Source organism: Camelus bactrianus, chromosome 25 (genome assembly GCF_048773025.1).
Source record: "Camelus bactrianus isolate YW-2024 breed Bactrian camel chromosome 25, ASM4877302v1, whole genome shotgun sequence".
Taxonomy (NCBI): Eukaryota; Metazoa; Chordata; class Mammalia; order Artiodactyla; family Camelidae; genus Camelus; species Camelus bactrianus.
In genome coordinates, this window is record NC_133563.1 from 38,331,565 (window position 1) to 38,359,113 (window position 27,549).

Below are 27,549 nucleotides of genomic sequence, written 5' to 3' on the forward strand. Positions count from 1 at the left end.
GCAGGGCCAAGTGCCCACGGCACAGGGCTGAGGGCCACTCCCAGGCGAGGCCCGACACTCTAGACCAGGAGATGCACGCAGTAGGGGGTGAGGCCAGGCTGAACATGGAGCAGGCACGTGGGAAAGACCCCAAGGAGGGAAGGCAGGCGGGGCCACGGAGGGGGCGGGCAGGCGGGCAGACGTACCAGGCTGTCCCCTGAGAGCACCTCCAGGAGAGAGATGAGGTTGTGGCCATCACGGAGGTCTTCGTACAAGTCACTGATGTGCCTCTGGGCCTGCAGGGACAGAGGGGCTGGGCTGGCTGCAGGTCCCTAGAACCAACAGGCCCTGGAGCAGGGCGGGCACTGACCCCAGAGGGCATAAGGCAGGAGGCCCACAGAACACGCCCACCCCCACGGAGTCACCTACCTCTGCCCTCCAGTGCTACACAGAGACCGGGAGAGACGAGGAGGAGGAGGAAAAAGACAGGAGGCAGGAGACAGGAGCGAGCGTGGGGAGGAAGAGGACAGAAAATGACAGGTTTCAGAGGTGAAAGGTTAGCTCTCAGGACAGCGAAGGGTGATCAAGAGCAGGTGGGTGGCAGGAGGGGTGGGGACCTTTGCTCAGGCTGGAGGGCCAGGGACACCCTCCTCCGCCCCCATCCACGATCTCCTCAGCCCCTGAAGCCAAGTGCGTGCACACACACGCCCATGTGCACACACACCACCAACCTTGATGAGGTGTTTGTTGACCCACTTGGTGAAGGTTTTCTTCTGCACGCGGTCCCGCTCATCTGGGAGAAACAAGGCCAGGTTACCTGGAGCCTGGGAAAAGCCCAGAGAGCCTCCAAGAGGTGACCACCATGCAGGCAGTGACCTGAAGAAGACCTCAGCACCACACACTGAGACCCAGTCTCCTGGTCCCTACCCCACCAGACTGGCAGAGACCGGGGACCCAGTCAGCCCTGGCTGGGAGGGGAGGGGCTGGGCACACGAGGTGCCCACCGCTCATCCCTCTATTGTCTCCCTCCCAAGAGGGGAGGGTCTGGAGCTGCCAGCCGCACCCAGAGTGGCTGGCAAGTCCCAACCTGCCCCACCCCCACACATGCTGCCTCTCGGGGACCTGGGTAGACGTTCCAGGCCAGGACCCAGGACTGGGCAGGGATGTGGTGAGGGGGAAGCTCTGTTCTCTCAACAGGCAGTGGGCACCCCCCCAGACCAAAGCCCTATACCCAAGGCCCAGAGGCCACTACCAGCCTCACCAACATAGGCCAGCCCTCTTTGTGTGGGCAGAGTTTGCTGCCCACTGCCCGCCCTGGCAACTCAGCACCTGGGCCAGGACAGCACACCGCCCACACCCCCAGCGCTTGTCTCAGAGTCTGTCCCCAAATTCAGACCCTCAGCGTTTGGGCCCCACCCCCGCCCAGGGCCAGGCTTCCTGCCGCAGGACTAGGCCCTTCCTGCCTCATGCCTGCCTGGCCCAGCAAGGAGTGCCCGCTACCTTTCTTGCCCTCTGAGGCCCTGAGCACAGCCAGGTAGAGGTTGTCCTCCGAGCTGGTTCTCTTGGGACCCAGGCCCTCAGGCTCGGGCACGCGGAGCCGGTGCTGAGACATGGTGCTGTCCCTGCCCTTTTTCAGCGCTCTGTCCCTCGGCCCCCAGGTGCTGCGTCCTGTGCCCCGCGTGCACACAGGCGGCTGAGGCTGGCGCCGCAACAGCACTCGCTCGGCGGTGGCGGTGGCAGGCTGGGCTCAGCTCGGCTCAGCTCGGAGCCTGGTTGGTGTGGCCACTCCCTACCCGCCCGACTCCCCAGTGGCTGTCCCCGCCCACGGGAGCCCCACCCCGCCCTGCCCACCCCCTCCAGTGAGGCAGCCCCTCCCCCACAGCCACACCCACACCGGGGCAGAAACAGGAAACCCAGGGGTTTCCTCACCCACTCTGCCTGCTGAAACCCCTGGTGGGGTGGGGGGGGGAACCTGGAGGTTGGAGGCGACCCGGCACCTCACTGCACACAGACCAGTGCCAGGACCACAGGAAACCACATGCCATTCACATGGCCACTCCAGAGGAGGCCTTCACTACAGGGAGGGTGCCTGAGTGTGGCTGGGCCCAAGGCTGCCCCTCAGCCGGTCCACCTTACCTACCAAAGGAGCTCTAGGAGGGTCCCCCAAGCTGAGGGACTTGGGGGCAACTGCCCATCCTTTCCTCGCAGACCCCCTAAATCACCCCTCCTCATAATCCATGCCCTACACCCAGCCCCTACGCCCTGCTAGGCTCCACCGTGGTCCAGGGCCGGGCAGGCCTTTCCCAGGCTGCCCACCAAGCCAATCCTGGAGCAGTGCCCCATCTGAAGGCAGAGCACACGGCAGGGCAGGAGGGGGCACATAGCTGAGCGCTGACTCACTGGGCAGGACCGCTCAGCCCTGAGCTGCAGGAACTCTGCTCCACGTTGAGGGGGGGGGGGGCGCTGGGGCCAGTGGGGAGCACCTAGAGGGGGCCCAGCCAGTGAGTCAGGGATGGGGAGGGGGCCCAGGCACGGTGACTCACAGACAAGGAAGCCGCACCTGGGGGCAGTGGGGGCAGGATGGGCGGCGGGCTGTTTACAGTCGGGTGGGGCTCACAGATAGCCGCGATCCAGGGCTGTAAAGGTGGAAAGACAAAGGGCACAGGGGTGCTGCCTGGCTCTCTCCAGTCTCGGACACAGTTGCCCACGGCCCCACAGGGACTGCCCAGCTGCCCGACCACCGCAGGAAAGAATGCACCGCCCTGACCACAGAATTTTCCAGTTGGAGAATCCGGCTTGATGGGATCCAGCTGTGAGCCGCCGCCCCTCCCCCTTCCCCAGTGCCTTCAGGCTTCTGTTCCGGGAAAAGCTCACCCCACCCTCAGCCCTGCTGCCCCTCTGTGGCCACGGGAGGGCGCCCAAACCCCGCAGGGTAGGGTTGCCAAGCCAGGCCCAGCTGGTTATACCCCACCATCCCCAGGCCTGGGGCACAGCCAAACAGACTTCTGGGGCTGCCAAGTGTCTCACACCCCTCCCCCCACCTCTGGAGATCCCCCTGGGGCCCCAACCTCAGACTCTGAACCTGCTCTACCTTCCAGGCCGGGTCTGCAGAGGCCCTACCAGCCCCCGCCAGATGTCAGCTCTTCACTGTCCAGAGGTGCTCCACAATCCAAATCTCGCCCCACGTCTGCTAGCGCTCCCAGTACAGTGCACACCAGGAATGTCTCACCCCAGCACACCCACCTGCCCCTCCCCAGGTCTGGAGCCTGCAGAAATGCCTTCTCCCGAAGATCCCCCATCTTAGCAGTTCAAAAAGCCTGTAATTGAGCACCTGCTGAATGCAGGCTCTGGGCTAGTCCAGCAGTAACAGGGAGATGGGGTCCCTACCTGCAGGGGTAGGGGTGTCATTCTGGTGAGGGCAAAGACACCAGAGGCCCCTGGGGATGAATCAGGAGCTGGGAGCAGGGAACTCCAGGAGAAGCTATAACCTGGAGGCACCAGGGCCTGACATCCAAGACGGGTGAGCCCCCAGCCCAGGCCCCAGCCCAAGCTGCTTCTCCAGCTTTCTCCCTGCCACTGAGGGCCCTCCAAAGATGCCGTCTCGCTGTCCTGTGTGGAGTTCACCACCTCCCAAGCCCAGCTCCAGCAGCACCATCCCCCTGGAAGCCCTCCCGCCTCTGGTGCCTCCTCCTCTGAGCTCTTCCCAGGGTCTCAGAGCTCATCCTCTCCCCCCACCTCCACAGCCCCTCCCTCCCAGCCTTGCCTGCCAGTCCCTTGTCCCTAGCTGTGGATGTCCCCTTCCCTGTCCATCCTATTCAGGCCCTCAAACCAGCAGACAAAACAGGCTGGCCCAGCCCCGTGTGCCCCAGCAGGCCATACTGCTGCCCTCTCCGTCGGCCTTCCCAGGGCATTCCCCCCAGCACTGATGCCCGGACACATCTGCCTGACCCCAGCACTGATGCTCGGGCACATCTGCCTGACCCCTGACCACCAGCTCAGTGTAACCTAGAGCTGTCCATGACTCTCTGAAGAGTATCGCTGCCCCTTTTACAGATATGGAAACTAAGGCTGGAGGCCCCACAACCAATGAAGGCGCTCCCGGGCAGGAAGCTGGCCAATCGAGAAGGGGACCCCGCTGCGGCTGCCAGGGCGGCCGAGGGCCTGGAGACCCGCCCTCAGGCCCTCCCTCCCTCCGCACACATCCCGACTGCCAACCGGCCGTTGCACGGAAACCAAGGCCGATGCCCAAGCCACCCCGCCCCTCCCCCTCCCCCTGCTCCAGGGGGAACAAAGGGGCAGAGGAGACCTCACCCTGCCTTCCTCCCCAGGTGTTTCCGGAACAGAGCCTGGGGGCGGGGCTGCACCTGGGCCGGGCCCCGCCCCCTTCCAGCGCAGGCGGCTTTTCCCTGCGGAGACTGGCGCCCCCTCCAGCCATCGCCCCTCCTGCTGCACCCACCTACGCAGCACAGCTGCCGGTAGAGGTAGCCCCTGCGGGCCTGCTCGCAGCCCCCATCCAGCCAGCACGGCCGATCCAGCACAACCTCCTTCTGCGCCTCAAAAGCGACTCCCGCCCCCCGTGTGCCAGTGGCAGCCATGAGCCTGGGTGCCCTGGGGTTTGCCCACGAGGACAGCAAACAGGACAGCGCGGCGTGTCTGCCTTCCAGCCCACGCTGCGAGGCCGACGCTGTGCACTGCACAGCCTCCCCCGCTGCTGCCGCCACCGCAGCCGGCCTCGGGCGCTCAGCCCGGACGCGAAAAACCTGCCCCTGGCGGGCGCCCCGCCCAGTGTGGGCCTACAAGCCGCGCCCCTACTTGGAGGGAAAGGATCTAGCTTGGCCTGGGGGACTGGGGGCAGAGGGAGGCTGCTCTGGAGGACAAAGAGGCCTGGGAGCTCCCAGGACTGACATATAGGGGACAACGCTCGCAGCAGGACTGGCGGGAGGTGGGAGGTGGTGCGAGCAGAAGGGTGGTGCCACCAGGGGGCTGAGAACAGCCAAGAACAGAACAGCCGCCAAAGCCTCCAGGGGCACCGAGGGCAGAAGGGACAGGGAGCAGGCCAGGACAGCGGCCACAGGGGAGCCCCTTCCTCACATGGGAACAGGGTACAAAACCAAGCTGAAGGAGGGAGGGAGGGCCCAACCAGAGGGGAGAAGCCCTGGCCCTTGCACTTTATTGAACGTCCCTGCAGCTGAGTCACCAGCTACTTCCCAGCCCCCAAAGCCACGCCTAGAAGCCCCGTCCTGACTCACACCACATGTTCAGCAGGCCTGGCACCCAGGCCAAGACTGAGCAGGCCTGCTGGGGGCAGCCCTGGAAACTCCCACACCCCAGGGTATGCCCAGTGCAGACCCAAGCACAGTCTGCATGTCCTCATTGGGGCAGCCCCTCTGGCCAGAACCCCGATCCCCATTGCTACCCACTCCAGCTCATTCACTTGAGCAGAGGCAGGCCCCACCCGGTCCTGGGCTGGGCACAGCTGCCAAGGGCTGTAGCCCAGAGTGGGTGACCCGGAGCAGGGGGAGGGCAGAGCATAGCCTGGCTACCCATCTGGAGGCGTTCCTGGGTCCTGGCCCGGGGTGCTCAGGCACCTGCCTCACCCTCTGCAGTGGGCAGGGAGGCTCTGCCCAGGCCCGGCCACACCCTGGTCCTGGTGAGGAGCTCTACTACGACCTGCCCCAGGACACCCGTTCTGCACCTGCCAGCTGTGGTTTCCGTACTGACAGTCACCTGTGCTCACCTGGTCCCTGACAGCTAGAGAGGTGCCTCCCTTGTTGCCCATTCCCCCAACCCCCATCCGGAGGTCCACTCCAGCCTCTCCTTCCTTCACACCTCTTCCCAGTAGGGGGCTCCAGGCTGATGGAGCCACAGAGCCCTGGTCCTGCCCCAGGGAAGGGGGGGACCGTGTCCCAGTGCTTCGCTCAGGGACAGGAAGGGGAGGGCATAGGGAAATATAGGGGCGGGAGAGAGGCGGCCCCTTGCCCGCCCCGCCCCCAGCCCCCAGCCTGGGGTGGCAGCTGGTGGCAGCAGCCCAGGTGGTAGCCACCAGCGGCCTTACCTTGCTCATCCTGCACCCGCCGGCGCCCCCTGCGCCAGTGCCACACAGCGGCCAGGGTGACAACATGGCCCACGACCACCAGGGAAGGGAATAGGCTGCCCGAGGGCTCCATGGCTCTGGATCAGAGCAGGCGGAGCCGCCCTTCAGAACGGCTGTGTGAGGCCGGCTGAACCCCTCCCTCCCTGAGTGGAGGGCTGGTGGGGGATGCCCGGGACCAAGGACCGCCCCGCCTGCAGGACCGCCCTACCACACTGTCGGCCCAGAGACAAGTCCGTCGTCCGCTGCACTGCTGCACAACTGTGCTCCCGCCCTCCCCCCTCCCGGCCAGTAGGCGCTCCCCACCCGCCTCCCACGGTGCCCGCTCAGCTGTCCCAGCAGCAGAGCTGTCACGCTCAAGGTTAGCTGGAGCCTTAACCCCTGCTTACCCAGGGCCACACCCGCTGGGAGGAGGGGCCTGTGGGGAAGCCTGGGCAAGCCACGGCCCCCCCCAGCACAGCCTGGGCAGCCTCAGCACAGTCTTCCCCCACCCAACCCCCACCCCCACCCCACCAGGAGGGTGACCGTGCTGCCTGAGCACCCCATTCTGCCTCCAAGGGTGCCCTCTGGTGACAGCTGCCAGCGCCGAGGGGATGCATGCCAGGGCCCCAGCCCTTGCTGGCCTAGGGGCGTGCAGCTGACCCAACAGCTCTCAAAGATGAGTGAGCCGAGCTGCCCCGGAATCCCAAAGCCCCCCACGTAGGACAACAGGAGGGAGGGGCCCGGAAAGCAGGGAGCCGGGGGGTGGGGGGGGAAGGACCGAGCCCCCTGCCCGTCGCCCCAGCTGGGCTCTCACAAGGATTTCAAAGGCTGCCCCACCTACCCGGCACAATCTTCATTGGGGACAGTGGCAGGAGCCCAGGGGTCCAACAGGGAGCGGGTGTGGTCACAGGCCCCTCGGAGGCGCAGCAAGCCGGGCAGTGGCAGTGGCGCCGGGGAGGAGGGCACAGCGGTGCTGCTGTCAGCAGCAGTGCCTGTGTCTGTGGGGGAGGGGAGGGTGGGCAGGGGGCCCGGGGATATAAATACCCGTGGAGGGCAAGCAAGGCCCGTCACTTGTCCAGACTTAGAACATGACGTGCGGAGGGAGGGCACCGGGGCCCGCAGCCTTTGCCGGAGCCCTGTCTGACTGGGAGGCGCTGCCCGACGCTCCCCACAGGCTCCCACGGAGGATTCTGACAATAAGAAGCCTCCTGGCGTCAGGGTCCCCCTCAGAACAAGGCCTGGCACTGGCACTCAGAGCCTGGGGCTCATGTCCCCATGGAATGGGGCACAGCCCGCCCGGCCCACTCTGTGGGGTGTGCACTTGCAAAGGCCACACGGGCACGGGCCCCCCCCCCCCCGCACAAGTCACCAAACACAACACCTGGCCCAGAGGGATGGGACAGACTCCCCAAGGTCACACCTCAGGCCAGAGACCTAGGCGGCCCCAAATCTGGCTGGGCCACGTGAGCGCCTACCCAGGACACTACTGGTGTCTGCCCTGGCCCCACTCCAGAACCCCACAGCCGCTGGCTAGCAGAACATGTGGGGCCAAGGTCCCTGGCAGCAAGCAGGCCCACGTCCCATCCTGGACTAACCTGGCCCCAGTACACTCAGAAAACAGGACGTGCTGGGGTCACAACCCTGCTCCTCTCCTCCCAGCAGCCTGGACCCCCAGGCACTAGCAGGCAGGGTGTTCGGGTTTATACCCAATTTTGTAGCACTTCCACAGGTCAAGCTCCACTCTATTTTAATCCTCAGAGAGCACTATGTAGTAAGTCCCATGCTATTATCCGTTGTACAGATGGGGAAACTAAGGCACAGAAAGGGGAGCTCGCCTGCGGCCACACAAGGCTGTGATGTCAGCCCAGGAGGTCTGTCTGGAGTGTGCTGTCAGCCTGCAGCAAAGCACAGCAAACCATGCTTGGCCTCTGACCACCAGGGAAGGGGTACCCTGGCCCATGTGGGGAGACCAAGGCAATGAGGAGGCGTGGAGGCGTGGAGGGCTGAAGGGATGGAGCCCACCCAAGCTTCCTGCCCACCAACCTCGTGCTTCAGAAGCTCAATTCTGAAGGAAACTGGCCTGCACTGGCCAGCTCTGGAGGCTGGGACTGGGCTGGGGAAGCCTCAAAGGAGCCGGGGACTCTAACAGCAGGGGGAGGACCAGCCCCTGGAGTTGAGTGCCCCTCTTGGGTGACAGCAGTGTTCCACCACCCCACAGAGGGCAGGGCCTGCCGCTCCCAGACGCCTCCATCCCACTCAGACACGCCCCCTGGCATCTCTGAGAGAGAGCCCTGCTCTTCCCTGCATCCCTAAGTTTGGCGTCTCCAGGGCCCTAGACACACGCTGACTGGGAGAGCCCAGCCCGGCCCCAGCTGGAGGCCTCCACCCCTCCCTCCTGCACCTCTGCAGCCCCCTGCCCAGCCCTGCCCTACCTTGGCCCAGCTGAATCAGCTCCTCCATGCTGTACCTGTCCATGGCGGCCACCCACGGGCCAGGCAGCTCCAAGAGCAAGCAGAGAGGAAAGGAAGGGAATGCAGGAAGGAGGGAAGGGGTGGGAGGCAGAGGGAGGGCTCGCTGGAGCCTTGGCCTCCCCACCCAGCTCTGGGAGATGTGGCTCCTCCTCACAGCCACCCCTTAGTCAGCAAACTGAGCAGAACCGAAGCCCAGCGGACCGACGGGTCAGACCAGCCCGGGGGGTGAGTAGACCAGCTAGCCTGCAATCCCAGGGCCATCAGGCACAGCCCTCAGGGCCAGCGGTCTTCTCCACTGTGCCTGCCCTGCCCAGCCCACCCCGAGGGCCCCACCGGCCCGCCCCTCCCTGGCCCCTCCAGGCCCCTGGTTCCCTCAGCCCCATCCCTGCCACACCCACCGCAGCCAGCCTGGAGGCGGCCGTCTGCCCTGGAAAACACACCTTCGACACCCCTCTGCCCTGTCCCGGCCTCTGCGCGCCTCCCCGGGGCGCATCCCAGCCAGCCGCTGCAGGGCCCGGTGGCAGGCAGACCTCACCCCGCCACAGCCCGCTTAGAAGCCCATCAGGGCGCCGCAGGTTCCCCGCAGACAAGCCAAGTACAGAGCTAGGGGCTGTCACAGGGCTGGCTGGACCCACACGTCCCATTGCGTGCGGGGCTCCCTGCAGCCGTGGGAAGAGCGGGGCAGCTCCGGGCGCTGACGCCACGGGCCCTGTGGACAAGCCGTGTGGGAAAGTCCGGAGCGCCTCGTGGTCAGGAGAAGCAAAGCCCCAAAGGCCACCTGCCCCTGATGCATAAAAGACGCCGCTGGAGCACACGTGCTGAGGGCTTGCAGTTGCCACCGTTTCTCTACGGGTGTTTAGGTTCATTCCAAATTTTGAGCCAGGCAAATCATTACTACTTAAAAGGTAAGTGAAATTCACATATAGAAACTCAATCTACTGGCTTTCCATCACACAAAGTAGCCCGAAGTTCCTCGCCCTCCCCCCACCTGGCCTCTCCCTGCTGAGTGGCTCCCGGCTGAGTCTTCATCAGTCAGGGCTCATCTCAGAGCACCTCCTCAAAGGGGCCCTTCCTGACTGCTCCCTCTCCATCCAGTTCATGCCCAGATCTGGAGGCTCCCAGCCAGAGACGCAGTCTGGGTCTGGCTGGTATGTGGCTGGACACATGGTGGTCACCTTCCCACATGGATGAGCAGACCACTGGGGCACAGGGAGGGGGTGGGGCCTCACGGTGGGGACCGAGGTGCAGCAGGCCCAACTCAGTGCCCTGCAGTGTCCGCGGCTCCCCAACCAGGGCAGCCCACGTGACCGAGGCCATTCTGATGAGCAGTGCAGCTGGTCCCTCACACTCCTGGCCTGGCCCCTCTGCAAACTGACTGGAGGGGCGATGCTGTGGGGAAGGAAGGAGTCTGTGTGGCCTGTTACTCGAGGATTGTAAAACCTCAGAGAAGTCGTGGGCTCTAAACGTCATTAGAACATCCCTAGCCGGAGTGTGGAGCCATCATGACCCCTGCAGACAGGGACACAGCCCTGTGACACACCCAGCACCCAAGGCACCTGGGCGTCCTCCTGTGCCGAGAGGGGCGCTCGGGTCCCTGAGGGGAAGGAGGGGGGGCCCACACCCGCAGGCCCTGACTCAGCCTGGAGCTGGAGCTGATTTCCTGTTGGAAACTCTGAGCCGCCACTGGCGGCTGTGGCCAGGAAGGGAAGACTGAGTCACCTCCGTCAGGGCTGGGGGGTGCCCTCCCCTCTGCCCACTGCAGCCACACCCAGTCCCCCTCCTGGCTTGCAGCCAACTGCCTGCCCAGCCTGGCCACAGACAAGGAAGAAGGAGAGAAAAGGAGGGAGGGGCTCAAACTCACCACACCCTTGACCCAAGAAGGGGGAGAGGGCTGGCCGGCCAAACCACTGAGGGGCGCAGGGGCAGCAGCGAGGCGAAGGTCAGGCACCTGGCCAGGCACTCTTGTCTCTTTGTGGGAGAAACTGTCGCCCCACCGACAGGAGCTGGAGAGGTCACGTGGTGAGCCTGAGGCTGTCCCTCGACCCCACAGCCTCACTGATCCTCCCAGATGGGCTCCCACAGCTTAGCCCTAGTGGGTCCAACCCAGACCAGACCAGAGGTAAGGCTGCCACTCAGCACCTGGGCCTGCCCCTGGCTCCCCAACCCCATTCAGTCTCCCTGCAAGCTGCTCCTATCCACCCTTCTGGCCTCACCCCAGGCCCCCTTGCACCCCTCTGAGACCAAGCTCCTCCCCAGGCAGTGAGACACAAAGATGGAGGCAGGGGCCAGGCCTGCCCTGTGCTGGGGACAGGTGGCCCCACGTCAACACCCAGGCCAGCAAGCTCCAGAAGCACAAGAAGTGTGAGCCTCAAGCGACATGGGACACTGGTTGTCTGCCAACCTGGGTCCTGCAGCACAGGTGCTTAGGGACAGAGGGATGTCCCAGAGCAGGGGCACAGCAAGCGGCTGCTGGCCTCCCCTGGGACAGCAGGACCTGTTCCATCCTCTGGGACCCTGCTCCCATTGGGAAGGACCTATGTAGACCCCAGGCTGGGCCCAGCACCCGCCATGGCCTGGCCTCCTGCCCAGCGGCTAATGCTCCTATCTAGGGTCTGCTCTTCTCCCCGACCCAGGGCTGCCCTTTAGGCCACCACCAACCACAAGCCCCCAAGCACCCAGTTGCAATATCACATCTACACCACAACCACGGGAGCATGTCATCATCCCCACCGGACAGACTCAAGGCTCAGAAAGGTCAGGCAGTCACCCACACTGCTGGAAAGCAGCTGCACCCGTGGCCCACCCAGCACCTCCTCTGCAGGCTCCCACCTCAAGCAGAGAGGGCCTCAGGGCAGACAAGTCACTGGGGCAGGGAGAGAGGTAAGCAGGGCACAGGATGCGGGCAGCGCTGGGAGAGGGCCCAGCTGGTGCGGGGCAGGGCTGTGCTAACAGCTGGTCCTGCCAGTCCAGGCACTGCAAGCCCCACCCCTAGCCCCGGGGTGTGCCTGACGATGGGCTCCTCCTTGGCCTACCCACCCCAAGGTCCTCAAGCCAGGAGGAGGAGCCATGTGGATCAACTGACCAGAGCGCCCTGCGCCCAGGCAGAGAGCACGCCACCTGCTGGCGGGAGCAAAGCTCTTGCACACTCGCTGGCCACCCCAGCCCACCAAGCCCAGGCAAACACACCCCCCGCCCCGCCCCAGCAGCCCCTCCCATCCCCCATTCTGGGGCCAGGACACAGCTACCTGTGGCTGGGGCAGGCTCCGGGCCAGGCCTCGCCAGAGTCCCTGTGGTGGTGGCAGGCACCACAGGGGACTCAGATGCCCTCTCCTCAGGCTCCTTCCGGCGGTAGACCCACCGCTCCTCACGGGCAGGGTCCTCAGCTGGCAATGGCCCCTGCTTGGGCGGGCATCCCAGGGAACCCTGTATGGCCTGCATGTGGGGGGTGCGGCGCGCAGGCATCACCATGGCGACAGGGCGGCGCACACGCTGCAGAGAGGCAGGCACGATCTCCGGTGGCAGGTGCAGGTACTGGCGCAAGTGGGCAATGCCCTCGTTGGTGAGGTACCAGTAAAAGTGGCGCCAGGCAAAAGTCTCCCGTACCAGGCCCCGCGCCCGCAGGGAGGCCATGGCACGCATGACCTGCAGGTTGGTGACGCCTGGCACGTGGGGGTGCAGGCTGCAGGGCCGCCGGTCCTTCTTGGCCACCATCACACCCTCTCGGAAGAGCACCTCGTAAATGGCCCTCAGCTGGTCCAGCGGCATGAGCATGCCAGCCACCATGGCTGCCGGTGAGTCGAGGGCAGCGGGCGGGGCACAGGGAGGAGGCCCAAGGAGGTGCCCACGGCACAAGGTGCAACAGGGCCGACGGGGCAGGCAGGCTGTGCGCTGAGCTCGAGGGCGCGGGCTCCGGGTTTGTGGCTCGCAGGCGCCCGGCTCTCTGGCTCCGTGGATTCCTGCCGGCACTGGGCCTGCCCACCGCTGGCGGGAGCCTCCTGCCGGCCCTCCCCTCAGGACGCCCAGGCCAGCCCCCTCTGACTCAGCAGCATGGGCGGCCCCTCCCACCCACAGCCAAGGGGGCCCCTTACAGACTGGGGGGCACCTCACAGCCACGGCCACCCCCAAGGCAGTCCCCTCCCCTCCCAGGCCCACGGCCCTGCAGCTCCACGTCAGAAATTACATCAGTTTCTAAACACTTCCTTCAAGGCTCCCAAGACTAGGCGGAGGGGGACGGGAGTGGCCGTGGGCCAAGAACCTAAGAGGGTGGCAGAAGGGCAGAAGGGAAGCTGGGAGCAGAGGGCAGGAGGGGGTCCTTACACTGGGAACCCAATTCAGGGTTGTGGTCTCAGGGCCCCATGGATTCACAAGGGCCTGAAGAGGGTGCTGGGCCATGGCGGGAGTGGCAGAAGGGGGCACTTGAGGTCTGCGGAGAGCTGGGGTCTTGGGGGGGGCAGGGGTCTGAGGAGGGAGCTGGGGTCTTGGGGGGCAGGGGTCTGAGGAGGCAGCTGGGGTCTTGGGGGGCAGAGATCTGAGGAGGCAGCTGGGGTCTTGGGGGGCAGGGGTCTGAGGAGGCAGCTGGGGTCTTGGGGGGCAGGGGCCTGAGGAGGGAGCTGGGGTCTTGGGGGGCAGGGGTCTGAGGGGAGTGGCAGGGACAGCTGCTATAGCACATGGGCAGGGCACCACTGGCTGCTGTCCATCAAGCAGGCAGAGGAACAGAGCCCCCACCTCCAAATGCCAGACCCAGACGGTGCTATTTAACACTTCCCATGCCACTCCAGATCCAGGGTGGCCCAGGAATGTGGAGCCCACTGCAAGCCCAAGCACCCTGAGTAGGGCACAGGGTGGGGGGCTCTGAGTGGGGCCACCATCCACCACCACCCCAGGCCAGCTCCCGCAGGAGCCCAGAAACTCTTGTCTGTCACGGGGAACCAAAGTCACCAAGTCTCTGCCACCCTGGGCCTGGCGCCCCTGCTGCCACGAGGCGCCCCACCCGGGGCGGCCTGAGAGCCTGCCTGTGGGCTGGCTGGGCAGAAGCAGGGGAAAGGAGCACCACCCCAGAAGGGGGTCGGGGCCCAAGTGGTCAGGGGCCCACATGAGGACCCTGGAGCCTGCCCAGCCACACCCAGCAGTCACCCCCAGGCCCTCACAGATGAGGCTCCAGCCGTGGACACCCTGTGCCTCCCCATCCCATCCAACAGCCCGCTCTCCTGCTTCCTGCTGGGCCGACCCACACCTGGACCCGCGTTCTCCCGCCTCCCCCTAAGCCGACACACCCATTCCCACCATGCACTGCTAACCCGGGAACTGATTATAAATAGGACGGGGCGAGGGGGGGAATCCTGAGGTGGGAGGCGCCGGCGGGCAGGCGGCCAACAGGCAGCGCGTGGGGGCGGGTTTATGAGGCCGTTGCCATGACACCGCAGAGCCAGCCCCCAACACACGCACACACGCATGCACACGCGGAGTTGTGGCAAAGGAAACTGCAGGCACAGCCAACTGTTCCCACAGCCCTACCCGCCAGCCCTCTGCGGCGCCACTCTCCCTCCACTCGTCCCCTACAGCCAGCCCGGCGGGAAGGGAGCCAGCCCCCAGGGACACCAGCTCGGGAGGGTGGGGCGCCGGCTCAGGGAAAACGCACCGCAGGCTGCGCGAGCGGGCAGCGGCCACGCCCCCTCAGCCTAGCAGCGCCTGCGGACCCTGCCGGCCACCAGGACTGTGGCTTCAGGAACCACATCAGTCGTGGATTCAGGCCAGAGCTCAGGCCAGTGGCCCTTCTCAGCCTGTGCCCACGGAAAGCCCACTCCTGGCCTTTCCGTCAGCCCTCCTGCGCTCCTCGCCTCCCGCCTCACAGCCCCACACTGACCTCCTGTCCCTCCTAGCCGCCCCATACATTCATGCACATTTTCCAGCTCTGACCTCAAAGCATGTCCCCCTCCCAAAAGGATTCCAAGCCACACCTAGGGCCCTCAAACACTGGGACCTAAGCTCTCTATTCCTCCTGTGCGGGCTTGCACGGGTCTTTGGCCAACCCACTCAGCCCTGTCATTCCCCAAGCCATGCCCGGCAGAAGGCTGCAATTTGGGACGCCCAAGGAAGGGGGCGGGGCCCGGGGGAAGTCCTCCTCCCTCCCCAGCCTGCCCTCGGGGGATGAGGGAAGGAGCAGGGAGGAGCCTGGAGCAAGATGTTCCCGCCGGCCAGGCCAGCTCCAGCTCACATCCCACAGCCCCACCCCCACCCCCGCGCCCCGGGTTCGGGCGCCCCCCAGGTCCCAGGGCTGGGAGAACGTCCCTTTCTGCCCTGCCCCCACCCTGCGGGCACCGCCGCTGCAGGTGCTGATTCAGCACTGGGAGGGCTGGGGCAGGCGGACAGGGCGGCCCCCTCCCGCGGATTCGAGGCCCCTCCAGGTTTCCAGGGCAACCAGTTAGGGCCTTACGGCAGCCCCCAGCACCCCCATCCCAGAACAAAGAGCCGCAGTGTGGACTTGCCCGGGGCCAGCCCGCCTGGCGCCTCCCCACAGAGATCCCCAAGGCCCTGACCCGTCCCCTGGACGCTGCGGGGCAGGTCGGCAAGCGGGGCGGGGGCTCTGCAGAGTCCAAGAGAAGAGAAGGGGCCGACCGGTTCCAGAGGCACCCTCCCACTTCCGCCCCGCCCCCCGCCCCCCCCCGAAGCCGCAGCAGACACTCGCTGCAGGGCTGCAGGGCTGCAGCTGGAGTAGCCTTCCTGCCAGCCCCGGGCAGACCCCGCACCAGGTGGAGTCCTGGCGGGGCATGGGCCTGGGGTCTTCTGCGGCTCCAACTCCTCACTCCCAAAGCTGCCCCTGGGGTGGCAGCTCCTGACCGCTGCCCTGCAAGGCCTGCACCCAGCCAGAGGTCACTGCCTGGTCCGCGCCCCCACACTTCCCCGGCTCGGGGCCCGTCCCCAGCCCGCACCTTTGAGGGAGCTGATCTCATGCTGGATAGCTCGCGAGGGGTCCATGTCTCTGTCTCCGCCGGACTGAGGGCCACGGCGGCCGCCACGCAGAGTGCAGCCCCGCACTGCACTGCCCAGGCCAGAGCCGCAGCCTGGGGGAGGAGCTGGGAGGCGCGGGGCGGTCCTTGCCGGCCGGGGCGGGGCTTCAGCTGATCAATGCGCAGGGCAAGGCCGGCCAGCGCATGCTCGTGTCCCTGGTACACAGTGCCCATCCTTCCCCACCCCCTCTCCCTGGCGCCTGACCCCGCTAACTCCAGCCAGACTGCCAGGCCACCAGGCTGGGCCCACCCCACCCCACAGTACCCCCCACCGGTCTCCCTCCTGGCTGCTTCGTGCACGTGGCTTCCCTGAACTCGAAGCCATGGCTACTCACTCCCTGCGGGAGACACCCACCCGTCTGGGCCTCTCCGAGACCTCCTCAACCAGCACCCTGGGTGAGGAGGGAAGGTGGATCCCACCAGGGCAGAGGCTGGAGGCTCCTTCCTCACCACTATTCACTTCCCCACCTTCCATGCCCCATTCGTTGTCTCTGCCTTGTGGCCTCTTGCCTCAGCTGGGGGCCTTCTTCCACACACATGCTCCTCTGGGTCACCTCATTCCATCTTGTGACTCAAAGATACCCTGTACTCCCTGACTCCCAAGATGACACATCCAGTGTCACCCCAGCCTCGGCCTCTCCCACTGAGGAAATCCCCACCAGGCTTGTCTTGGGATGCTCTTGTCTTCCCAGCTTTGCGGATTCACCACCATTTAACACCCAGTGGTTCAGGCTAACACTCTGTGGTCATCATCCCCATGGCCAGCCCCGCAGGTCTTGGTGGCTCCACCTTCCAGTCTGTCCACCTGCCACCACCTGGCCAGGCCCAGCACCTTGCAGGGTCCCCTTGCAGTGCCACCTCTACTGCTGACAGGATCAGCCTCCTGGCCACTGCCTGCTCCTTGGGTAGAGGGTCAGCGCAGCGCTGCCCAGTGGGACCAGCACTGCCTCACTCGTGGTGCTACAGGAAGCCATAAACAGATGCGCAAACCTTGCGCACACCTTGGCACACACCACGTCCACGTTGGCCCCAGGACTGGACCCTCCCATTCCACCCCAGTCCCCTGTGCTGACAGCCTCAGTCTCCGCCAGGCCCACATCCCAAATCCTTTCTCCATCCTCACCCCAAGGCCCCTCCTGGTCTCTTGGGACCCACACCCTGCCCAGCCAGGCCGCCTCCTTCAGGCACCCGCACCTTTCTGCAGGCAGGCCCACTGTGTCAGGTCTGGACTGTGGGCAGGACATTAGGACGGCACAGGGGCGAAGCCAGCAGTGCCCACAGGTACAGGCTCAGCCTGATGAACAAAGAAGCAGGTGCAGCCCCACATGGGCTCAAGGCCTGGCTGCTCTGGAGGCCCTCACACCCCATCCCTGCCCTTCTCAGGACTCAACCCATCTAGGGCACAGGCAGGCCTCAGGAAAGAACAGTTGCAAGCCTGGGGCGAATAGTAATGTGAGAAGTTAACACAGGACTTTGGGATTCCTTTCACCCAAATTCCTATTTACTTTTTTATTAGCTACTTCCAGATGAACCTAAATTCAGCCTGTGACTGAACAGCACTTCCTCATTAAACCTCAAGAGAGGAGGGAGGGTGTAGCTCAGTGGCAGAGCGCATGCTTAGCATGCACAAGGTCCTGGGTTCAATCCCCACTACCTACCTCCATTAAAATAAATAAATACACATAATTACCTCCCCCTGTTAAAAAAAAAAAACTCAAGTGAAACTGATAGTTAAACAAACAGATCTAAAAGCTATAGGAAAACTCACCTGCACGAAAAACTCGGTGCTTGTTCTAGTTTTCAAACTGCATATAACTGAATTTTATAAGATCCCAATTTTAAGCTACTGAAAAGGTGAGAGCAGAAAGCAAGTAATGGGGTAACACAGGGGTCAGGCACAATTAGGTGGCTTTTCCTAACTTTTCAGAACCATGCAGGACAGAGAAGGAATGTCCCAAGCCCTTAATTGGCCCCTCAATCAGGCCACTCACTGCAGTCACTTGCAGCCACTCGCAGACAGGGGCTTGTGGAGGAGTGGCAGCTGGAAGGCCCAGTGAAAAGGCCCTCAGCCTGTCCTGCCCAGTCTGCCCCAAACTGCAGCCACGAGTTGAGGCCTGGGAGGTGGGCATGGCCACAGCCCCTAAACAGACTCCACAGGACACACTGAGCCTGTTCCCTGGTTTCTTCTCAGAGCAGGCTTCCTCGAGGACAGGGCAGCCAAGGCGGAGTGGAAGGACAGGTTGCAGCTAGACAGCAAAGGAAGATGGATACACACACAAAGTCCCAAAGTAGACAGAAAAGGAGTCTGGCCAATCCCAAAGGAGGTGGGGAGGGAGGCTGGAGACAGAGCCGTGGGGGGGGGGGTCACACTGGGCCAGGGAGGTCCCTCAGACTGCCACGGACAAGGGCCTGGGGGCAAGAGATGTGGGCAGTGAGGCTCCGGTGGGTGAGAAGCAAAGGCCGCAGCCCTCCCTCCAGACCTCAGCTTTCACAGCCTCGCTGCCCAGAAGGTCTAACCCCAGGGTCCTCAAGAGGGCAGGTGGTCTAACCCAGCACAGCTTCCCCACGCCCAGCTGGGGCCCTGTCAGGTCACCCAGGCCAAGGACTCACACCCTGGGCCAGGCAGAACCGTCTCAAAGCTTTCTACAAATTCCAGGAGGCATCTCATGCCCTCGTGGTCCCTGGAACCCAAGCTCAGCCTCACACCACAGCCAGGGCCTTCCCGTTTCCCAGCCCATCTGTCTGGGAAAGCCCTCCTCCTCACAAGCCCCCTGAGGCCCTGGCAGGTGTGACCCTTAGGACGGGTCCCTGCCCCCACACCCCTCACCCACCATTCAGATTGTCCCACTGCTCCCAAGGCCCTGCCTGCCTCCAAGCTGGTGCTCCCCAGCTTCAGACCCATGCCCAGCTCCCGGGGCAGCTGCCCTGTTGGAGCCCACTAGTGCCTGATGGGCAGGTGATCTGGGTGATCCTGGACAGGCGACACAGGACAGCAAGCTGTAGGCTCTGCCAGCAGACACCTTCCACATAGGGCCCTATCAGTCACCCAGGGAGTCCAGGCCCAGTGAAACCCCACGACAGACCATGCCCACAGATGATGTCCCCTCTGACAAGTAGCTCCCCTGCAATGGGAACACGGGGCCAGCTCCCCTGCACCACCAGGCCTCGCCCCTCAGCCTCAGCTCAGCATCAGCCTTGACCTCTGGGGAAGCTGCCAGGCTAGGGTAGAACATTGCTCCATCTGGGCAGCCACTGGGCACCGACAGCATGAATTCAGCCAGAACAGTTGCCGTGTGCAGCCTCACCACACACAGGTCCAACACATGGCCGGGGTGGGGAGCCACCTAGGCTCCAGGGGGTCCTGGTGAAGGCCGGGAGGCACAGAGGTTGCCCTCTGGGGCCCTGTCCAGCTCTGCCTCGCTGCAGCCCAGGTCAAAAACAGCACCGTTACCAGGTGTCACCTGGAGACTTTGGGGAGGGGTCCTGGGTCCCACCCCCATGTTCCATCCATTGGGAGGCCCCCAGATATCTCTCAAGCCTATCCTCTCCCCGCGGTCCCCACCGCCACCCTTTTCCCCTCCAGGACCGCACTGCCCTCCGCCTCCAGGGGCTCTGTGTAAAGCAGTCGAGGACTCTCACTCATTCTTCAGGTCCTGCCCCAGCCCTGCGGCCACCCCTGCTGCCCCAGGGCGAGTCCCCTCCTGTCCTGCCTTGTCCTGCTGCACAGAACCCTGTGGTTTCCTCCCAGCAAGGACAGTGCCCTCTAAGGCAGGGACGCTTGTCTGGGCCTCTGGAGCGCTGTCTAATCGTCCCTGCACCCCAGGCCTGGACACAAAGGTGTCTTGCAGTTCAAGGATGAGGTACTTCCCGGGAGCTCTGTTAACAGAGGTTCACTTCATCAACAGATTAAAGGAGAAGACTGGTATGTTGATCTCAAAAATGCTGACAACTCATTGGATAAAAACCCACCAGCATTTCTGATTTTTAAAAAGTGGTCCAGCGACTAGGAAAGGCAGTACAGACATCCCTCAGTATCTGAGAGGAACTGGTTCTCAGACCCCAGGCAATACCGAAATCCTGGGATGCTCAAGTCCCTTAGATAAACTGGAGAAGTATTTGCATATAACCTGGCACAGTGTCAACGCTGCGTACATAGTTGTAAGTATAATGTAAATGTTATGTGAATAGTGGCCTTTGAGCACGCAGGGCAAATTCAAGTTTTGCTTTTTGAAACTTTCTGGAATCCTCCCGCCCAAGCATTTCTATCTGAGGCTAAAGTCCTCAGATACAGAGGGCTGGTGGTACATCGTTAACGTGGGAACAGACATCCCTCTGAGTCCAATGGTGACACCCTCCGGGGTCCTCCCCACCAGCCCCACAGAACCTGGCACAGTAGGGACAGGAGTGTGGGAAGCAGAGACAGCAGGTGCGCCTTCAGCGGCAACAGAGGCAGGGCTGTGAGGCTCAGCATGGTGTCTCAGGACACTTCCTAAACCCACTCCCGCCCTGGCCAGCCTCTGGGCTCAGTCTTCTTCACAGAGGTCGGCCCAGGGTGTGTGAGGGGGAAGGGGGCCGTCCGAGCACGGCTCTGGGGGCAGCTCAGGACGCGCAGGGCGCTCCCGGCCGCTCGTCTCTGCCCCCTGGGCCAGACCGACTGCGCTGCCCGCCCGCCAGAACCAGCGAGAGCTCAGGGAAGTGGTGGCGGCACCACGCACCCTTCTCAAAGACCCGAGAGATCTTACAGGCTAATGAGGAGCTAGGAGGATGTGATGGGGAAACACCCTTCACTGGCAATGCAAGATACAAACTACTCGGGAGTAAGACAAATGAAAATCCGCCAGCGCTTCAGTGCAGAAAGCCCCGCAGGCGCGCGGGCAGGAGGCGCCCCCCACGCCAAGGCCCCGCGCCCGCCACAGCGCCCCCAGGGCGGGAGCCGGCCTCTGGCACCGAGGCAGCGCCGGGCCGCCCGCCGGCCCGGTTAGTAATTGCCTCGCCTACTCCCTCGCGTGACTGTGTCTCAGACCGGCGGGGTTCTGTCGCTGGTTTGAGACCATAACACTGGGTGCTGGGCAGGTTAGGGAGCGAGCCCTTTCGGGTGCTGCTGTAACCCCTAGCACACATCTTAGAAACTTTCTTTAAATACTGTGTTTGAATAGGAAATATTCACCTGACTCAGCCCCTGAGCAGACAGTGAAAAGTTCCTCTCCCCGCCCTGCCACACACAGTCTGGCAATCACTGTCAGTCAGTACTGGCCTCCTGTCTGTTCTCGTGGAATTTCTTTATGGAAAACCAAGTAAATACAAACAAGATTCTTGGTTTTCCCTCTTTTAACACAAAAAGTGACGCCTCACGCGCACTGTTCAGACCCTCTGTTTTCCATCACCCCACACTCAGAGGTCTGCGCCGTGGAGCGCAGCCACCCCTGCCCTGGGAGGCCTGTCACTGGAGTGGGCACTCGGGTGGGTGGCAGCCGCCCCTGTTCTGACACGCACACTGCGTTCTTAGATCTGATAGACACTTCCATTGGCCTGGTTCCCACACTTTCACCAATACAATCCAGAGATCCAGGTTTCTGGGTCTTCGCCAATCTAGTAGGTGAGAAATGGCACCTTGGTGTCGCTAGAGCTTAAATTCTGCATGCTGTTTGACCCACAAATTTAATTTCTAACAACCATCATAGGTGCACAAGGATCCCAGTACAAAGCTGTTCAGTGTAGCAGTTTCCAATATCAAAAAACAAAAACAAACTTAATGTTCCATGAGAGATTCATTTAAGTGGGATATGATTATCATATAAAAGAATATTATACTGTAAATTAATGTCATAGAAAGATGTGTTTGCTGTAACATTAAGTAAAAAGAACTTACATGTATCTAAAATACGCCATAACACTAAATCACAAAGTTGTAAGTAAATTAATTTACACTATAAAAGATCACACATTTTTTAAAAACAACAAGCACAAGACAAAAAGATGTGGCAGTTTTACATCAGTCAACCTGGGCAGGGCAACTTGGAGGGACTGCCCTGAACAGTGGCCCCCAAAAGATACAGTCCCTGGCAACTGTGACCGTGACCTTATTTGGAAATAGGGTCTTGGCAGATGTGATTAAGTTAAGGGTGTCATGATGAGGTCGTCTGAAATATCTGGCTGGTACTTAAAATATAACGATGAGTGTCCTTATGAGCGACAGAAGAGATACCCAGAGGAAAAGCCGTGTGAAGATGGGGCAGAGACAGGAGAGATGCAGCCACAGACCAAGGAGCACCAACACTGCCAGGGGCTGGGAGAGGCAGGACGGCTCCCCTCTAGAGCCTTCAGAGAAAGGACAGCCATGCCAACACCTTGATTTTGGCCTTCTGGCCTCCAGACTGTGAGCGAATAGATTTCTGTCGTTTTAGACCGCCTGTTTGTGGTCATTTGTTTGGCAGACACAGGAAGTCAATAAAGATTTTGTTACTGGGAACAGAGTACTATTGCGACAAACATCTGAAAGTGTGGAACTGGTTTTGGAACTGGGCAATGGACAGAGGCTGGAGAATTTTGAGGAGTGTGACAGGAAAGGCCTAGAATGCCTTGAACAGGCTGCTGGTGGAAATGCGGGTGTTAAAGGCGTTGGCTGAACTGCATTCCACTGCTGGATGGAAAGCAGGATTTATCAGTGATGAACCTGGATCTTTAGCTGAGGAGATTTCCAAGCAAAATGTGGAAGGTGTGACTTGGGTTTTTCCTGTTCCTTACAGTAAAGTGCAGGAGGAAAGACATAACTTGTGGGAGGAACTGTTTAACAAAAAAGGAACTAGCATGATGATCTGGAAAATTCACAGCCTATTCTGATGGCAGAAGGGGCTATGTGGGGAGACTCACTGTTAGGAAAGCATGTTCTGGAGAGAAAGCCAAGGATGTGACTGGACAAGCTTCCACTGAAGAGATCTGGCGTCTGACTCACAGACCCACTCAGCCATCTGAGCATAAATAAGGGGTGGAGAGGGCGCATCCCAAAGAGCTGTGCAGGGACACCTCTTACCCAATGACACAGATTCCTGTGGCACACACGGGAGACCCACACAGCTTATGAGAATGTAGGATCAGCAGAAGCACTGCCAGCTCGGATGGCAGAGGATAGACACAGGACGAAATGAAGGAGAGCTGTTGGAATTCTGGGGCTCTACATGCAGGAAATGGGGGAACAGAGCTTCAGGCACATGTTACCTGCCCAAACAATTAGGGAGAATGACTCCAAGGGCAGAGCTTTGGCCCCAGCATGGAGCCATGGGCGCAGAGGCCGAGGCTGGCAGAGCGAAGCTGTACAGCCACAGAGCTGTGCTGAGGCCCTTGACTCAACGGAAGCCGCCCTGCTGGGCCTCCAGCTCGCATGGGGCTGTCGGCCTGCTTATTTCCTTCCATTTCCCCCTTTCGGAATGGGGGTGTCTGTCATGCCTGTCCCACCATTGTGTTCATTGTGTTTTGGAAGTACAGAATGTGCTTTCTCGTTTCTCAAGCCCACAAATGGAAAGAAATTTTGCCCCAGGGTGGGCCAATACCCAGAGTCCCATCTATACCTGATTTAGACAATTTAGATGAGACATGGGGCTCTGGCACTGGTAAGATTGAGGTGAGATTTTGGACTTAGCTTCCTTGCTGTAATGGATCAAGACTCTGGGGGATGCTGGGATGGGGTGAATGTATCTTGCACATGACAGACATGAATTTTAGGGGGCCAGAGGGCAGACTGCATTGGGTTGAATGGTGGCTCCAAAAATACTTGTCTACCTCCAAATCCTTAGAACCAAGAATGTTACTTTTTTTGGAAGCAAGGTCTTTGTGGTTGCAATTAAGTTAAGAATCTTGAGGTGAGGTCGTCCAGGGTTACTAACCTCAGAGCAAGGGATTAGATTTAGGGGAGACCCTAAATCAATCGTAAGTGTCCTTACAGGAGACAGAGGAGAAGACAGGGGAGTAGGCCATGCTGACACCAGAGGCAGAGACTGCAGTGACACAGCTACAGGCCAAGGACCTCCAGAGGCCGGGAGAGGAGATGAACATAACCAGCCCTGGGGCCAGGCGCTCTGCTGACAGTGTGGCCTCCGTGTTGCCACTCCGCCCTGGGGGGCAGCTTCCCTCTCACACGCCCTCGACACCCCACAGTCTCACACCTCCCCTCTCACCCCCCACACTCTCAGCACCTCCCATCTGACCACGCCCCCCCAACAGGTCTCACCAGGGTCCTTGACGTCCCTCACTACCAAGCCAGGCACACCAAGGGCCTCATCCCACTCGAGAGCTCCTGCCCAGGCAGCCATCTCCTGATTCAGCGCAGCTTCCCCTTCCCTGTGCCCAGACCCCAGGCATGGCTCTGCCCCTGCCCCAGCCCCCTGCTCTGCTTCCCTGGCTTCCTCCGGCTCAGAGCTCAGGCCTCTTCTCTTCCTAGCAAAGGCCCCAAAGCACTGTCCCCAGCCTGGTCTCCCCAGCTCTGCCTGGCATTTCCCAGCATCTCGGCATCGCCACCTGCACACGGGTCTCACAGTCGGCCCCAGTGCACTCCCCCCAGGGCCGGGCTCCTATTCTCCCACTGACCTCCTTGCAGAGGTGCCACCCTCCCCCTGCTGCTCCCAGGCCCCACTGTCACCGCCACTGGGTCTGTCCTCAGCACCTTCTCTGGGGCCCCCTACAGGACTTCACGCCCGGTCAGGGTTTCTGCAAGGGTCTGGCTCGGGGTCCACCTTCCCGCCCATCTGTTGGCTCATTTGCAAACCACAGAACAGAGATGCAGCAGGACGTGGACCCTGCCCTCAGGGAGCTGCGTTTGGTGGGTTGGGAGATATTTAAAATCCTCTCTGTCACCCACTGATCTATGTCCAGACCCTGGGCATGACACCCCGAGTGTCCCACACACCTCAACCCAGAACAAATCCCAGATGGATTAAAGACAAAGATGTTAGAAAACAGAAACACGCACCAGAACTGGAAGAAGGTCTCAGCAGGACACAGAACTCCAGAGCCGTAAAATAAGAGGCTGGTGAACTTAAAAGTGCATATGGGCAAGGACATCATGGAATTAAGTGGCAGGTGACCCTGGGGAACTTCTAAGAGGCAAAACAGCTGTTTCATGATCTAGGTGCTGGTTACTAGGCAACTCTGAGTTTTAACTAAGCTGTATATGTATAATTTCTGTAGGAATGTTATATTTCAGCTAAAAATTTACTTTAAAAAAGTAACAAACTGAGAGAAAAATTTGAAACATTGATAATAGACAAGGAAGTTAATATTCATAATATATAAAGAGCTCTGCTAATTCAAAAGCAAACAAAACACCCTGTAGAGAAACAAGCAATGCTTTGGAACAGGGAACTCATGAAAGAAAACGTACAAACAGTAACTATAAATGATGCTCACTTTAATTAATAATCAAAAAACTCAAATTAAAACACACTAGACTTACCAACCACCAGGCAAGGCATTGGGCCTAGTTTGCCTTGCATCTGCTAGCTCATCGATGCTGGAAGGCAATTTAGAAATACAATCATTTTTAACAATAAGCCCAAGTTTCCATGTAAAGGGACCAGATAAATAAACTGAGGTACTTCCATGTAGTGGAATATTTAGTACCCATTAAAAAGCATGAGGGTGCCCAGACCATTCAATGGAGGAAAAAAAATCTTTTCAACAAATGTCCCTGGGACAACTGGACATCCACAAGCAAAAGAATAAAGCTGGACCCCTACCTCACACCATACTCAAAAATTAATTCAAAACAGATCAAAGACCTAAATGTAAGAGCTAAAATCATAAAACTCTTGGAAGAAAACATAGGCATAAATCTTCATGACTTCGGAATAGGCAATAGTTTCCTAGATACGACACCAAAGCACAATCAACCAAGAAAAAACAGACACATTGGATTCGCCATAACGAAAACCTGTGCTCTGAAGGAAACCATCAAAAAATAAAAAGACAATCTACAGAATCGAAGAATATTTTTTGTAAAGCACCTATCTGATAAGCAATTTGTATCTAGAATTCATAAATAACACTTAAAACTCAATAATAAAAAGATAAAAACCCAATTTAAAAATGGATAAAACCTCTAGATATTCATTCCTCAAAAGAAGACATACAAACAGCCAATATGTACCAAAAATGCTCAACGTCATTAGCCAACAGAAATGCAAATCAAAATCAAGAGAGAACACTTCACACCCACTAGGAGTAAATGTCTATCATCAAAAAAGCAGATGATAATAAGTGTTGGTGCGGATGTGGAGAAATTGGAAACCTTATCCACAATCATGGGGCTGCAGAAGGTGCAGCTGCTCTGGAAGACTACCTGGCAGCTCTCCAAACAGGTAAATGTAAGGTTCGCACATGCTCCAGCAATTCCACTCCTGGCCTTGGGCCCGAGAGAGGGAAACACACATCCACACAGACACGTGCACACAGGTGTTCAAGCAGCGTTATTCAAAATAGACAAAAGGTGGAAACAACCCAAATAGCCATCAACTCATGCAAACGTAAACATGAAACATAAAAAAGATAAACAAAATGTAGTCTATCCATACCATGGAGTATTTATTATCCCACCACAAGAAGGAATGAAGTACTGATGTAGTACACCAGGACATGCGTGAGCCTTGACAACATGCTGAGTAAAAGAAGCCAGACACAAAACTGTTTGATTCCATTTATATGAAATGTCCAGTGCAGGCAAATCCATTGAGACCTAAAGTAGATCAGTGTTGGCCAGGGGCATGATGCAAATGTTCTGAAATCGATTGTGGTGATGATTTCACAAGTCTATTAATAGCTAAAAACCATTCAGTTCTCTCTCTCTCTCTCTCTCTCTCTCTCACACACACACACACACACACACACACACGCATGCACTGTGGTAACCCCAGCCTCAAGACTAGGGGCCAGAGGTGTGACCCACCTTTTTTCTTTATATACTTCCAGAGTGCCTGTTTGTTTTTAGCACATTTTGCTATTGACCAAAAACACAGACCAAAAGCCCTCTACAAAGAGCCCCAAATAACCCCTAGCCTCCAATCCTGCTAGCTGAGCTCTGGCCACTGAAGATGACACCCCACCCCATGCTGTCACCCAGTCACCCATGCGAGCACCCTGCAAAGGCTGCTGAGAGCCTGGGGCCAGTGCCAGGGTCACAGATAACTGGGCTCAGAGTCCAGGACAGCAGAGGGCGGGACACGTGAGGAGGGTGCCGGGCACAGTGGCATGGGGCAGGCCGCAGCCTGGCAGGGAGGTGGGGAAGCCCCTGCGGCTGAGCCTTGAAGCAGCACGGCTCCGTGTGCTCAGCAGGCCCCGCAGAAACGCCGGCGCTGCCCACCATGGCTCCTGTCTCTCTCCAGCCCCTGCTCCTCTAGACCGGGGCAGGTCTCCCAGGTGGGCACCTCCTGCAGGCTCCCCACTCTAACACCTACCTGGAGGACCTGGCCCACAGCCATCCCACCCTCTCACCGGCGGTACTCACCTCTGCCCTCCCCTCTCCACACCACTGCCCCCTCAGGACCACCACAGCAGGTTTGGCTGCACCGTCAAACACTGCCCTCCGCACCGTCCCCCCAACCTGACTCTGTTGCCATCCTGCTCCCAGACCAGATGGGACAGCCTTGAAGTCTCTACCCAGGCCTTCCTGGCCGGCCCTCCCACTCCCTGCCCTGTATTTTATGCCTTGTCTGTCTGGACAGGCCTCTGGCCCCAGGCACAAAGCACCTCCCATGGGGGCTGGGGACTCCTTCACCACACACCCTTACCCCCACTGCCCCACTCACCTGCATCTTCTGGACTCTCCCCTGCCCCAACCCTGCCTTCCTACACCTGACCCCAGGCCTCTCCAGGCTCCCTTGGCCCAGTCTCTCTGAACTGACGCAGGCCAGGTTCCGGAGACCCCCACCAGCCCACAGAGTCCTCAGCGTGGGAGGCCCCACCCATGGAACACCAGAGCTCTCCAGCCACAGGCCCCAGTGGCCTTTAGCCTCACAGGAATCCACCCTGCAGG

General features: G+C 60.5%; 1 protein-coding gene across 30 annotated transcripts in view; it reads right to left on the reverse strand.

Moving 5' to 3' along the window:
- PLEC (plectin) overlaps nt 1-27,549 on the reverse strand; it is a 55,894-nt gene that overhangs the window by 22,900 nt on the left and 5,445 nt on the right. For 5 of the 30 annotated variants that reach the window (XM_074352695.1, XM_074352672.1, XM_074352671.1 and 2 more), the window contains 2 exons: nt 711-772; nt 186-275 (listed from right to left, as the gene is read on the reverse strand). In XM_074352695.1, coding sequence (XP_074208796.1) covers nt 186-275; nt 711-772 — 152 coding nt within the window. Of the gene's footprint in view, nt 1-185; nt 276-408; nt 424-710; nt 773-1,479; nt 1,763-2,539; nt 2,616-4,435; nt 5,923-6,034; nt 6,328-6,893; nt 7,065-8,484; nt 8,543-11,768; nt 12,451-15,452; nt 15,580-27,549 lie in introns of those variants that run through there. The other 25 variants (XM_074352666.1, XM_074352664.1, XM_074352682.1 and 22 more) reach the window with 18 other exon arrangements.